The sequence below is a fragment of the Cetorhinus maximus genome, chromosome 9 (assembly GCF_964194155.1).
Source record: "Cetorhinus maximus chromosome 9, sCetMax3.hap1.1, whole genome shotgun sequence".
Taxonomy (NCBI): domain Eukaryota; kingdom Metazoa; phylum Chordata; class Chondrichthyes; order Lamniformes; family Cetorhinidae; genus Cetorhinus; species Cetorhinus maximus.
In genome coordinates, this window is record NC_135887.1 from 82,405,479 (window position 1) to 82,418,080 (window position 12,602).

The following is a 12,602-nucleotide window of genomic DNA, read 5'->3' on the forward strand; positions in this document are numbered from 1 at the left end:
CTGTGTGCGCGGCTGCAGTTTAAAAATGGCCCCCAGGGTAAGGATGCGGCGAGGTAATGGCATGGCAGGTAAATCGGAGGCTGGTCATCAGCAATCCAGCGTGTTTCCCATGACTGCACAACTTATGAGGCAGGAAGGGGACAACGCAGTGTGAAAAACAGCCATTGCAGCCGGTGGGTAAAACATCTTTTTTCACGCCCGCTACCACACTTAGTGCAAATCTGGGATGATCCCGCCCTCAGTCCCAGAGATAAATCACACCCGGTGTGTTCAATAATCAGGATCCAGAGCAAAGCAGCCGCTAGTGACAGCACATGCCACCCAGATATAAAACACACCCAGCAATGAATGGCAGAACCCAGATACAAACATCAGCACTCAGAGGTGTGTTACAGCACCTAGTAGTGAAACTCAGCCTGATCCAGACACAACCAAACTCAGTGACAATAGTCAGCGCTCAAAGGTAAAGACTCTGGCTCAGGTACAGATGCACAGGTATCCCCTGACGCTCTGACCAAGTGCTCAACCTTCATGTGCGAGCATGACAGCGAGTGTCAAATGGAAAACACCACAGCAGAACCTGATCATATTTCTCAGCTGACATCCAACCACACAGGCTTACCAGCAGAGTCAATAGATTGTGATCGGAAGCAGCCTGGTTCAATTATCCCTCTAATCCAGCAGGATTGAGGCTAATTATTGTACCTGGGCTGAGACCAACCAATTTAACTCACTACAGGCTGGAGGCTGGAACTGGATTTTTCTGGTCTGTACGGCACAATATATGCTGAAAAAATTGCCTGAGGCATTGGGGAATGGGAAAACCAATTATTAAAACCCTGATAACACACCTTAGCTCCTTATGGAGCATTATTATGGAACACTAGATGCCTATTCAGTTACTTTTGTTCAATAATATTCTGCATGGGAGATTCAGAGATAATTATACATGAATTCTGGATGAGGCTGTCTGGATTGGCTAAAGGGACTTCTCTTGCTTCAGACTGTATGTTCACAGATCTGAAGATAATGGTTTAAGAGTGAACAATCAGTTTTTGGATGACCATGACAGCCTTCAGTACTGCGGAAATTCTGCAGGAGTTTGAGACCGTATTTTTGAATCCACCTCTCTTTCCGAAGGTGCTCAATCCCACTGAGGTAGAGCTCCAAATGCACTGAACACCTACCAGAACTTTACCCAAGTGGTCATTCTTCATGTGTCAGTGGACTATTTAATCATGGAGGGCATCAGGTGTTAAGCTTGATTCTGTCCTCATGAAATACCCGCAAGGAAGCAGTTCTGAGCAGGGATCATGTTCAGCCATAGGGACTGTGTTCAGCCACAGGAACAACTGCCCAAGGGAATTGTAAATGAATGCTTGTAATTCCCCCACTGTTGACCTGGATGAGATCAGCCAACAACACAGACCACAGGTTGACTCAGTGACCTTCCTTGTCTGCAAGGTTGGGGCGACACAGATGTGCTCTGGCCCACTGTGCAATATAGCAATCTCTGATCAAGGCTGGTTTCTCTCTACTGCTCTGAAATGCTATGGTAATGCCAATTTGATAAAGTAGTTTGGTGTTCCAAGTTTTGGAGAAGCATTAAGCAGCTAATGAGCATTCCTGCACTTGAGAGGTTTGGAGATACCTTTGTTGTCCAGTGGCTGTACAGCATTGTGGTAGGTGTAGGCAGGAACATTAGAACGAATGGAATCTGTGGAGGAGGAGGTGAGGCCCAGCAGATCTGCTTTCTGTAGGTTGGCTAATCTTGACCGCCAGTTCTTCTCCTGCATTGGACAGGAACATAGTAGGTAACTAAGTGATTAATCATTTGAGCTTCGGGGCATGGCCTATACTTAAGAACACTAAATGCAGAGAATATGAATCAGAGCTAATGGACGAGCAAAAGGAAAAATGAGTAAGCACATGGATAAAATGAGTGCACATATGGCAAGAGATGAATAGTGACAGAGAACAGTGAGTGGACGAGAGAGATGTGGAATAGGCTACGGAGACAAAAATAGAATTAAGCAGTTTCTTGTAGATAGGAAAAAGTTGTTAACGTTTTCAATGTGAAATTTATCTCAAATAAAGCTTTGATAATTCAATCCCTAGTTTTGAACTCTTCTGAAAAAAAGCATAGGAAGAGGAGTTGGCCATTGTAGCCCTTTAAGTGCTCTGCCATTCCCTCAGATCTGCACCTGAACTCTACCTGCCTTTGCTGCATGCAGCTTGATACTCTTACCTCACAAAACTTTATAAACACGCTATGGGAAACATGTAGAACAGACAATGATAGAATTTCACCAAATGGTGTCAGAGATGAAGATCTATGGAAATGGCTATTACAAGAAATGTACAAAATAAAATAGGAGAAGAGAGTAGGAATTAAGTAGGGACACAGTTATAGGTAAACGGACAAACATCTTTTCAAAATTAATTCTCCATAGCAAACCCATAGTTATGATAATAAATCATTACAAAATGAATAATGAAACATCAACAACAACTTGTGTTGACATAACACCTTTAATGTAAAAAATCTCAAGGTGCTTCACAGGAGCATTATCAATAATATTTCACACCAGGCCACATAAAGAGATATTAAGATAGGTGAGAGGTAGATCTTAGGCAGCTGAAAACATGGTCATCAATTGTGGATCGACTTAAATCAGGGATGCTCAAGGGGCCAGAATTGGAAGAGTGTAGATAACTCAGAGGGTTGTGGGGCTGGAGGTGAATACACAGACAGGGAGGGGTGAGGCCATGGAGGGATTTGAAAATAAGGATGAGAATTTGAAAACTGAGGCATTGCCAGACCAGGAGCTTAGGTCAGTGAGCACAGGGATGGCAGGATTTGAAGTAAGATGATGGGAGGCTGGCCAAGACAGCATTGAAATACTGACATCTATAGGTAACAAAGATACTGATGAGCTTTGGGAGAATTTTAGTACAATATGTGTGTATCCAACCATCTGGTAGCCACTCATCTTACCTCATCTTGACTGGTCTTGGTATATCTGTATTTTGATGCCATGTCTTTAGCTTCTGCTTCCTTCTCTTCCTTTTCTTTTTCTTTGCCTTTCTCCTGTTCTACAACTTTCTTCTCCCGCTTCAGTCCAATTGTTTTCTCAGCCTCCTGTAGGTCTGTCAGTGTGACACCCTGCACCAAAGAATGAGGAATAAAGAGGAACTACTTGGTAAGGAGCAGCATGATATGTACCAAGGAGCACTGGGATGCAGTGTGTGGAACATAATGGTGCATGGTAAGGTGTGGCTGAACACACACTGTTTCCTGTATCTGAGAAAAGGCCCAGGGGACAATTGAAGACATCTATGAGTGATGGATGTTGTCCACGCTATCATCCATGCTTTTTGTATTCAATATGTAAAGCACAGATTCAATACCTAATAAGTTTTCAAGTAGAAAAATGGGCTTTGGTTTTAAAATTCCTGCATTTTGGCAACCAAATTCCATTTTAGAAATTTCTGGAGTATCACTGAATATCAGGACAGGTGAAAATGGTGCTCAAGGAAATGGAACCTTTAGTGATGTTGGAACTGAAGCTGAACTCTCTTGAGCTCACCTGCGTAGACCTGCGAGACTGGCGGGCATGTCGAGAGCGCGCCTTTCGCTGCGCTTCAGCTTCCTCGTCACGGACTGGGGTGAGGTAGGATCTGGAAACAATGAAACATGGCAGACAATAATCATTCAAAAGGCAGCGAGTGTAAGAGTTGATAATGCCTTGGTCACAAGAAGGACATTATTAGACAAGAGAAAGGAACCTTAAGTTTGAGATTTCCATTCTTTATTTAACTTCTCCCCATCCATTTTGCTGCTCATGCACCTCCCACCCCCACAAAACCTACCCCAAAACTCATGTCCTACCCAAATGGAGTTACGAAACTAAGCAAAACAATTGTGGCAATCTCATAAAATTGTTACTTTGTACTGCAATGAAAGATAAAGCGATAAATTTTCTCTTCGCTAACTGGGTGGTAATAGAACACATTTGGCTTTCAACGGGATGGAACCTGGTGGGTTCCACAAAGGGCTGGTAATCAGATGGGCAGACTTCCCCTCAGGTCATGAATATGACGGGCTCCCCTGTATGGTTATCTCAGACCATGTTTTTTAGGAACTGATTAATGGCAGTCACTCACACAAGGGAGGCTGATTTTCCTCAGCTCAACATTCTTTTTCTGCCACTCTCCAGGCAGTAGGGAAAGGAAAAGGGGGCAGAGATCTATTGCGCTGGTACTTCACACTTTTTATATACAATGCACTATTCCTGTGGTATCCCTGGTATACACAACAAACTCCCAATTGAAACAGGACAGCATTTAAATTGAATCCACAATTATCTACTTGGGATTCTGCTCAGCCGACACCCAAGGAAACCAGATGCTGGAGGTAGCAAGGCTGCCCTTTTAGATTGGATGATTTGTAACAAGGCTCGAGTGACCTCACAACATCTCAGGCAAGCATTGTTTGCTAATGTTCTGTAGTGTAGTTGTGCTTCATTGTGGATCTGGAGCCTCTAAAACACACCAGCAATGTGTTTTCTTACAGGCTTGCAGCTGCATAAAACCACGTTTTCCTGATCTAGTCTGCACACCAATTCCCAAGCCATAACCCTGTCACTAAATCACTAGCCAATTTAAATAATCTGAACCCAGAGGTCAAAGTGGGAGCTGGTGAAAAGTGTACTGCCTGATTTACACTGCGGTGAAATGGGAGAGGCAGAGGAAAATTGGAGTCATCGTGCTGAGAGTCAAAACACAATTTTCAATATTTACACAAGCTTTCCATGTCTTTCATAGTAAATCTATAGTCATCAAGGTTAGAAAGTTTACATCTTGGGCTAAAAGTAGAGTAAAGTTTCCTCTCTTCTGCCCCTGCAAGCTCTTCCAGATATATGGTGCAATGCTTAGATGCAGGACATTGTCCCATTAAATATACTTGTGTAGGCTCAGGTCATTTAGATGCAGAGTATAGTCAATGCAAAGAAATTCATGGGTCCAGTGTAACATTTTGGGGGGTTTGCACCATTGTTGAAGGCAGTAACTATCGCAGCATTAATGAAATGGAAGCAAGAAAGACTGGATGGAGAGAGATTGGAGGTGAGGGACAGATCAAGTATTATGATAAGCTTTTGTTTGTATCCTGTTCAATCTTTTAAGAAAGGTTCAGAAGTGTTCGATAAATCGGATCTTCTAGAGAGATAGCTACTGAAGGAAGACATGCTTAGCACAAAACAGGAAACCGAGCTTTTTGGATAGGTTTAATAATGAGGTGTGGAAAATTCATATCAGTCAAAGCAGATAGTAAAGCCAAGAATATGTATAAAGACAGACTAAGGCCAGGATTTTCCATGCCCGCTGACCTCGGGCGTGTTTGGTGGCGTGAATGGACAATATGGCGCAATCGGTTTCACGACAGCGTGAAACCAGTTTGCGATTGTCTGCTTAGTCCACAATTGGCGGGCGGCGTTTCCCACCATTGGATGTCGGGAACCTCATTGTAATACTTCAGCATATCATTATGAAGCCTGCCCGCTGGAATCATTCCCCAACGCTAGATCGTCCGCCCACGTCGGTGGGAAAACATGCCGCGTGTTTCACAACAGCACATAAGCGACGTGGGCCTGGCAGGCTGTACTTCGCTCGGGACTTCAAGGTTTGTTTTCCTACCTTGCTTCGGTCAGCACTTGCAGTCATCAGCGCCAGGCTTCACAGAGGACTCACACGTCGGTCAGCCTACCAGATCAGCCATATGTGGGTAGCTTTTCAATGGTTAGAGGCAAGGTCTTGCTTGGGGAAGGGGGAGAAGTGGCCTCAGGCAAGGGTTGAGGCTGCAGGACAAGAGTATCCCAGAGTACGTGGGGGCACATGTTGATCTGAGCAAGATGCCTCAAGATGGTGAGGGCTTAGGAGGCAGTTTCCAGGAGAGATGAGGCCAGATGGACATGTGAGGGTATGTGTGTGAGAATGGGTGGTGATGTTCCTTGAGCTGGCAGTGAGTGAGATGCCAGTGAATGTGTTTGATGTGATGCCAGTGATGGACTTGAGTGTGAGTTTATAGTGATGAGATGGTTGCCATACTCTGGCTGTACGGATGAGATCATTCATCCTCTTTCTGCATTGGATGGCCAACCTCTTCTATGCAGCATTGGCACTCAACACTACTGCCATCGCCTACCAAGCCAGACTGGTAATATAGCTGCCCCTCTGCGGCCAGAGCAGGGGTAGGGGACAACATAGCAGGCCTCCACAGCGTCCAAAAGGCGCTCGCGGACTGCAGTCTTCTTGCCTTTCGGGGCCATGTCTTCACTGCTTCAGTCCTAGGCTGGAAGCACTGAGCGCAGCTGTACTTTAAATGTCGTGCCTGGCATGATGAATTGGGGAGGTGACGGCGTGGCAGGTGAAATGGAGACTGCCCACCATCAAGATGGCGTGTTTCCCAGGGATGCATAAGTAATGCGGCAGGTTTGGGGCGATACGGCGTGATAAGCTGCCATTGCGGCCGGCGAGTAAAACGTCATTTTACCCGCCCACTACTGTACTCAGTGAAAATCTGGGACGATTCCGCTCTAGGAATGGCATTATCTAAGGCCAGAGGTGCAGGCTGTTGATCAGAATGTCAAGAGACAAAGAAATTGGAAAGATTGGAGAACTGAAATTAAGGTGTGATTATTACAGGCTGGATTTTTTTTTTAACAATCCTTTTGTGTTCATGGTGGAGGCAGTTTGCATCAGGAGGTCAAGAATCTCAAGTAAATAATTTTTGTCTGAAACCTGCACTTCTATACCTTCTATGCATGGGATAGCATACTACACGCCAATTTACCCCCGACTTGTGATATGGCACACCGGGGATTCTCCACCATGTGGTATGAAAAATGCTAAAGAACACACTGTCAGATCATTACACTCAGGCCAAATAAGCAAATAGTTTGGTAAGATACACACTGGAGCACCGGGATATGAATGTACTACTTAAATGGTAGCCATAGAATCCACAAGGGTTTAAATATATCTTCTGCAGAGTATATTTGTTACAGAATCTGATAATCCATAAGGCTTTTGGATGAATACCCTTCACCTTATCAAGCTGATATTCTGGAATTACCTCTCAAATCGCCACCTCCTACTTAACATCCACTTTTTTGATGAAATGTTTGTTCATTACTCCTGATATTTTCTCCTTTGAACTGGCATCCATTTTTGAAATACCATGTGATATTTAAAGACAATTGTAGCTGCTGAATTAGAATTATACAGATTCCCTGATAATAAAACATATTTCCTATGCATTCCAAACTCCAAGGCCTCTAAGTAAGCAGTTTTCCTTCAAGTGCCCATCCATAGAGTTATAGAGTCATTTATGGCACAGCAAGAGACCACCCAGCTCATCAAGACCATGCTGGCTCCCTGCAGACCAATCCAGTCAGCCTCACTCCCCTGCATGACCCCTGTAGCCCTGCAAGTTTATTTCAAAGTATGCCAATCTGTTAAGTTCAAATACATAATGGTTGATGTTTGTATTCTACATTGATGAGCATATCTCACATTTAATGTGTCCCATATCTATTAATGTTTTATTTATATAGGCTGGTCAGTCTGACCTCAGTGGTGGGAAAATCATTGGAATCAATTCTGAGAGACAGGATAAACTGTCACTTACAAAGGCGCGATTGATCAGGGATAGCCAGCATGGTTTTGTAGGGGAAGATTATGTCTTACTAAGTTAATCGAATTTTTTTAAGGAAGTAACAAGGGGGATTGATGAGGGTAATGCAGTGGATGTTGTCTCCATGGATTTTAGTAAGGCATTTGACAAGGTCCCACATGACAGACTGGTCAGAAAAGTGAGATCCCATGGGATACAGGGGAAGGTGGCGAGTTGGATCCAAAATTGGCTCAATGACAGGAAACAAAGGGTAATGGTCGATGGATATTTTTGCGAATGGAAAGCGGTTTCCAGTGGCGTTCCACAGGGCCTTACTGTTTGTTGTATATATTAATGATTTAGACTTAAATGTAGGAGGCATGATCTGGAAATTTGTAGATGACATAAAAGTTGGCCATGTAGTTGATAGTGAAGAGGATAGCTGTTGTCTCCAGAATTATATCAATGGTTTGGTTGAGTGGGCAGAAAAGTGGCAAATAGAATTCAACCAGAAAAGTGTGAGGTAGTGCATTAGGGGAGGAGAAAAAAGCAAGGGATTGCTCAATAAATGGGAGGATATTGAGAGGGGTTAAGGAAGAGAGAGACATTGAAGTGCATGTCCACAGGTCCCTGAAGATGGATAAGTGGTAATGAAAGCATATGGAAAGCTTTCCTTCATTGGATGAGGTACTGAATACAAAAGCAGAGATGTAATGTTGGAACTGTATAAAACGCTGGTTAGGCCACAGCAGGAATTTTGTGTATAGTTTTGGTCACCACATTACAGGGAGGACATAATTGCTCTGGAGAGAGTGCAGAGGAGATTTACAAGAATGTTGCCAGGACTTGAAAATTGCAGCTATGAGGAAAGATTGGATAGGCTAGGGCTATTGTTCTTAGGACAGAGGAGTCTGAGGGGTGACCTAATTGAGGTGTACAAAATTATGAGGGGCCTAGATAGGAAAGACCTGTTTCCCCTAGCAGAGGTGTCAATTTCCAAGGGGAACAGATTTAAGGTGATTGATAGAAGGATTAGAGGGAACATAAGGAAAAACCTTTTCGCTCAGAGGTTGTTGGGTATCTGGAATTCACTACCTGAATTGGTGGTTGAGGCTGACACACTCAACTCAGTAACAAGGTGCTTGGATATGTATCTGAAGTGCTGCAACCTGCAAGGCTATGGACTGGAAAGTGGGATTAAAATGAGCGACTAGTTTCTTTTTTCTCTCTTTTTTTTGGTCGGCACAGACACAATGAGCTGAATGGCCTCTTTCTGCGTCATAATAATTCTATGGTTCCATGTATGATTTCATCAGCGTGTATATAAAAGCGTCTGGACTTTTAACTAATTTACAGGTCAAATAACCAGGCCCATTTGTCACAAACAGCAGGTTTCTCAATTCCATTAAGAAGTTTGGTAGTGAAAAGCGGCTCCTATTTCAGTTCTAGTTATTTTAAAGATTGTATGATATAAAATAGACATTTTTTTCTTTTGGACACAGGATACAAATCCTACTCCTGATAGCACAGTTTAATAAAATGAATTCTTGGGATGTGGGCATTGCAGGAAAAGCTGGCATTTCTTGCCCATCCCTAGTTGCATTGAGAAGGTTATAGTAGGCCTTCTTTTTGAACTTAAGCGCTCAGTACTGCAAGAAAACGAGTTTTGAGCATTGAGCGTGTGCAACCTGAACGGAGCTGTTCTAGTCGAGTGACATCATCAGTAAGGGAACAGAGAGAGTTGGATGATAATTTGCTCTTGATAAGGAGGACAAATGGGTTGGGAAATAGAGTGGAGTCTTGGGCAACCTTGGGCAAGGTATCAATCAAAGGACACATAATATGGTCAGAATACAAATATGATGGCAACTTCATAATTAGACATGCCTGGTCCCAGCTCTGGAGTTGTCCATGGTAATGGTAAATGACTCAAAGTGTTAAGCAGCAGGTGAGAAAGAGCAGAGTTTTTCAGGCACCTTCTAATGTGATTCCAACCAGTATAATGTAGACAAAATTTTGTGTTGTGCGTCCACACCCATAAGGAATTGGATTGAGACCGGTAACCTTATGTTAGGTAGGAGTCTTAATGACACTAGATTCTATTCTTAAAGGGATTCAATTGGTGACATAACACTTTAATATCAAAGTCCTTTCTTTCAGCAAAACTACAACTCAGTTAAACAACAGTGCAGTTAAACAGTGCAAACAACAGAACAACAATCAGTATATATACAAAGTAACCTGCTTCAGCATTTAATCATTCTCAAGCACGCATCGTTCTATAATCTCACTTATAGCTGGTACCTGCGTCTCTCACGGTTCTCAGTGCCAGAAACATTGCCTTGTGTGGTAGGATTACTCTCTTTTCCTGCTCCATTTCCAGCTTGATTCCGAGTCAGGGAGCTGTGGGTATGAAAAAGAAAAAAAGGCAGGCATGTGAACGAGTGTTCTCCTGCACCATGTACAATGTGCCACTTCAGGTCCTTGATCAAATTTCCATGACACATTTTACCACTAATGTGATCTGCGCATAATCATCCTTTCGGCAAACTTGACAAAGTGTTTACATCTTGTTTTGAATTCAAGTCCACAGCAAAGTATCAACTGTAAGCCAGGCTCCAAGTTGTAAATCAGATTTATCCAGCCAAATTTGCCTTCCGCCCACTGAAACTGGTGACTCAGTCCCACATTGAGTAGGTCCTTTATCTACTGAACCATAACTTGTGGCCTCCATTTGAACCCTCCACCACATTCAACAATCTGTCTCAACAAATTTTATCAATCTTTTTTATAATTTTCAAACTCTCAACTGAATCCACTCTATCTCCTGCCAACACAAAATGGCCACCAACACCCATCTGCGCATGCGCACTGGTCCGTGCATGTGCAGAAATCCAGTGATGTCACTCCACTGTGCCCAGCCTGCCAGAAAGCTTTTTTGGACAAGGAATAATATCCTATGGTGACGGTTTGATTGACAGGCATGTCGCACATTGGGCAATGGGGGGGCAGGGAGCCAATGGGCGGGAAGTGGAGGCGGTACCCAAGCTCCCAAGTTTGGCCTCAGCCATGAAGTTGTCCCAAACAGAGATTTTTTTTAAAAAAAGCACCAAGGCGGGCGACTGGCCGGGGATGTATTTGCATGTGTGGTGCAACTTTCCCTCCCACTCCCGTTAGCAGGTTAGTTTAAGGTTCCCAGTTGAACTTCATTCCAGGACAGCAGGGGTTGATGAGGGGCTCGGGCGTGGAGGGAGGGAGGCAGAGGCTTCTCCAAAAAAAGGATGAAGAGAGGAGGAACATTCCAGTATCCTGGCCTTTATTTTCTTAACTAAGCCGAGTATAAGCGCCACCATGCTGTTCCTTGTTTATTTGTGGCCACTGCCTACTCTGTTGCCCGCAATGACGTAATGGAGTAAAACACTGGAACTGCACATGCACGGCATTGGTAGCAAACGCAGCCAACTGAATCACCTCAATGTATCCTCTCTTAGAAAAACAGTAGGGGAGAAATTTGATAGCAAAGTTTACAGCTGCAAAATCATGGAGCACCAGGCACTCGGCTCACAGCCTAAATTCCAATACTGAAATCATATTTCATAACTGTGAGGAGGACAGTGTAGAATTTCAAAAGGACATAGACAAGTTGGTGGAATGGGCAGACAGTTGGCAGATGAACACAAAGACAAAGGACTTAGGAGCAGGAGTAGGCCATTCAGACCTTTGAGCCTGCTCCCTCATTCGATAAGATCATGGCTGACCTGGTTGTGGTCTCAACTCCACTTTGCTGTCTGCTCCACATAACCCTTGTCTATCAAGAATCTGTCTCACTCTGCCTTGAATAAATTCAATGATCCAGCCTCCACTGCTTTCTGGGAAACAGACCAACGACCCTCAGAGAAAAAATTATCCTGGTCACCCTCTTAAACGGTTGACATCTTATTCTTAAAATGTATCCCCTGGTTCTTGTCCCTCCTACAAGTGGAAACATTCTTGCGATATCTACCCTATCAAATCTCCTCAGGATCCTATGTGTTTCAATATGAAGTACAATGCAGATAAATGTGAAGTGGTTCACTTGGTAGGAAGAACAGAGAGAAACAATGTAAAATAAAGGTCACAATTCTAAAAGGAGTGCAGCAGCAGAGGGACCTGGGTCTATATGTGCATAATCATTGACTGTGGAAGGACAGGGGTTGAGCACGTGGTTAATAAAGCGTAGTTTTTTAGGCATTTTTAATAGGGGCATAGAGTACAAGAGCAAAGAGGTTGAACTTGTATAGGTCACTAGTGTTAATATGGCAATCACCTTGTTAAAACAAGTAGTTTTAACTGCTAGTTAAACAGGTGATGGGCATTGATTATCCCATCTAAATAGAATAAAAAGATACCGCTAGAACACTTTGAGGTGGGGGCAAGCTACTTGGAAGTCAGTAGCACTGAGAAGTTGTCTTGAAAAATAAACCAGCTTGAAACAAAAGACCAGCCTGGATTAATTCTTCCATCACAACCTCTTATTGTGAGTAATATGGGAGCGGAGGATGAACTTTAAGCTTTGCTGATTGATTGCTGTTTATGAAGCTTTCTGCCTCAGTCCTCTGAGGGCAAAGAAGTGTACTGTTGCTAACAATTTAAGTTATGGAATGGCAGAAGGATGGTGCAAAATTGCAAGCTATGACTATCCACCAATTTTTTTCTGACTCTGAACCTTATCAGTAATGGAAGGCTGAAGTTGAAATGTAGATCCAGGTTACTTCCATACCCTGGAAGAAGCAAGGTATGGCTTTGGCATTATCATCACCAGCCAAAATAAAGATAAGGAGAGGGGTATTTTCAGAGTGGAAAGTGGATGATTTGGATCATGAAGAGGGATTGAACCTTCTTTTACAAGTTTTGTATAAGTTTTACAAAAAGGATTGGAAGTGTATGA

At 43.4% G+C, this 12,602-nt stretch overlaps 1 protein-coding gene across 3 annotated transcripts in view; it reads right to left on the minus strand.

The window, feature by feature from the left end:
- The window catches only part of LOC144684758 (protein phosphatase 1 regulatory subunit 12A-like), a 180,301-nt gene that overhangs the window by 34,716 nt on the left and 132,983 nt on the right, over positions 1-12,602 (minus strand). For all 3 annotated transcript variants that reach the window (XM_078548945.1, XM_078548946.1, XM_078548944.1), the window contains 4 exons: positions 9,980-10,078; positions 3,591-3,681; positions 2,999-3,166; positions 1,652-1,790 (listed from right to left, as the gene is read on the minus strand). In XM_078548945.1, the coding sequence (XP_078405071.1) occupies positions 1,652-1,790; positions 2,999-3,166; positions 3,591-3,681; positions 9,980-10,078 (497 nt within the window). The remainder of the gene's footprint in view (positions 1-1,651; positions 1,791-2,998; positions 3,167-3,590; positions 3,682-9,979; positions 10,079-12,602) is intronic.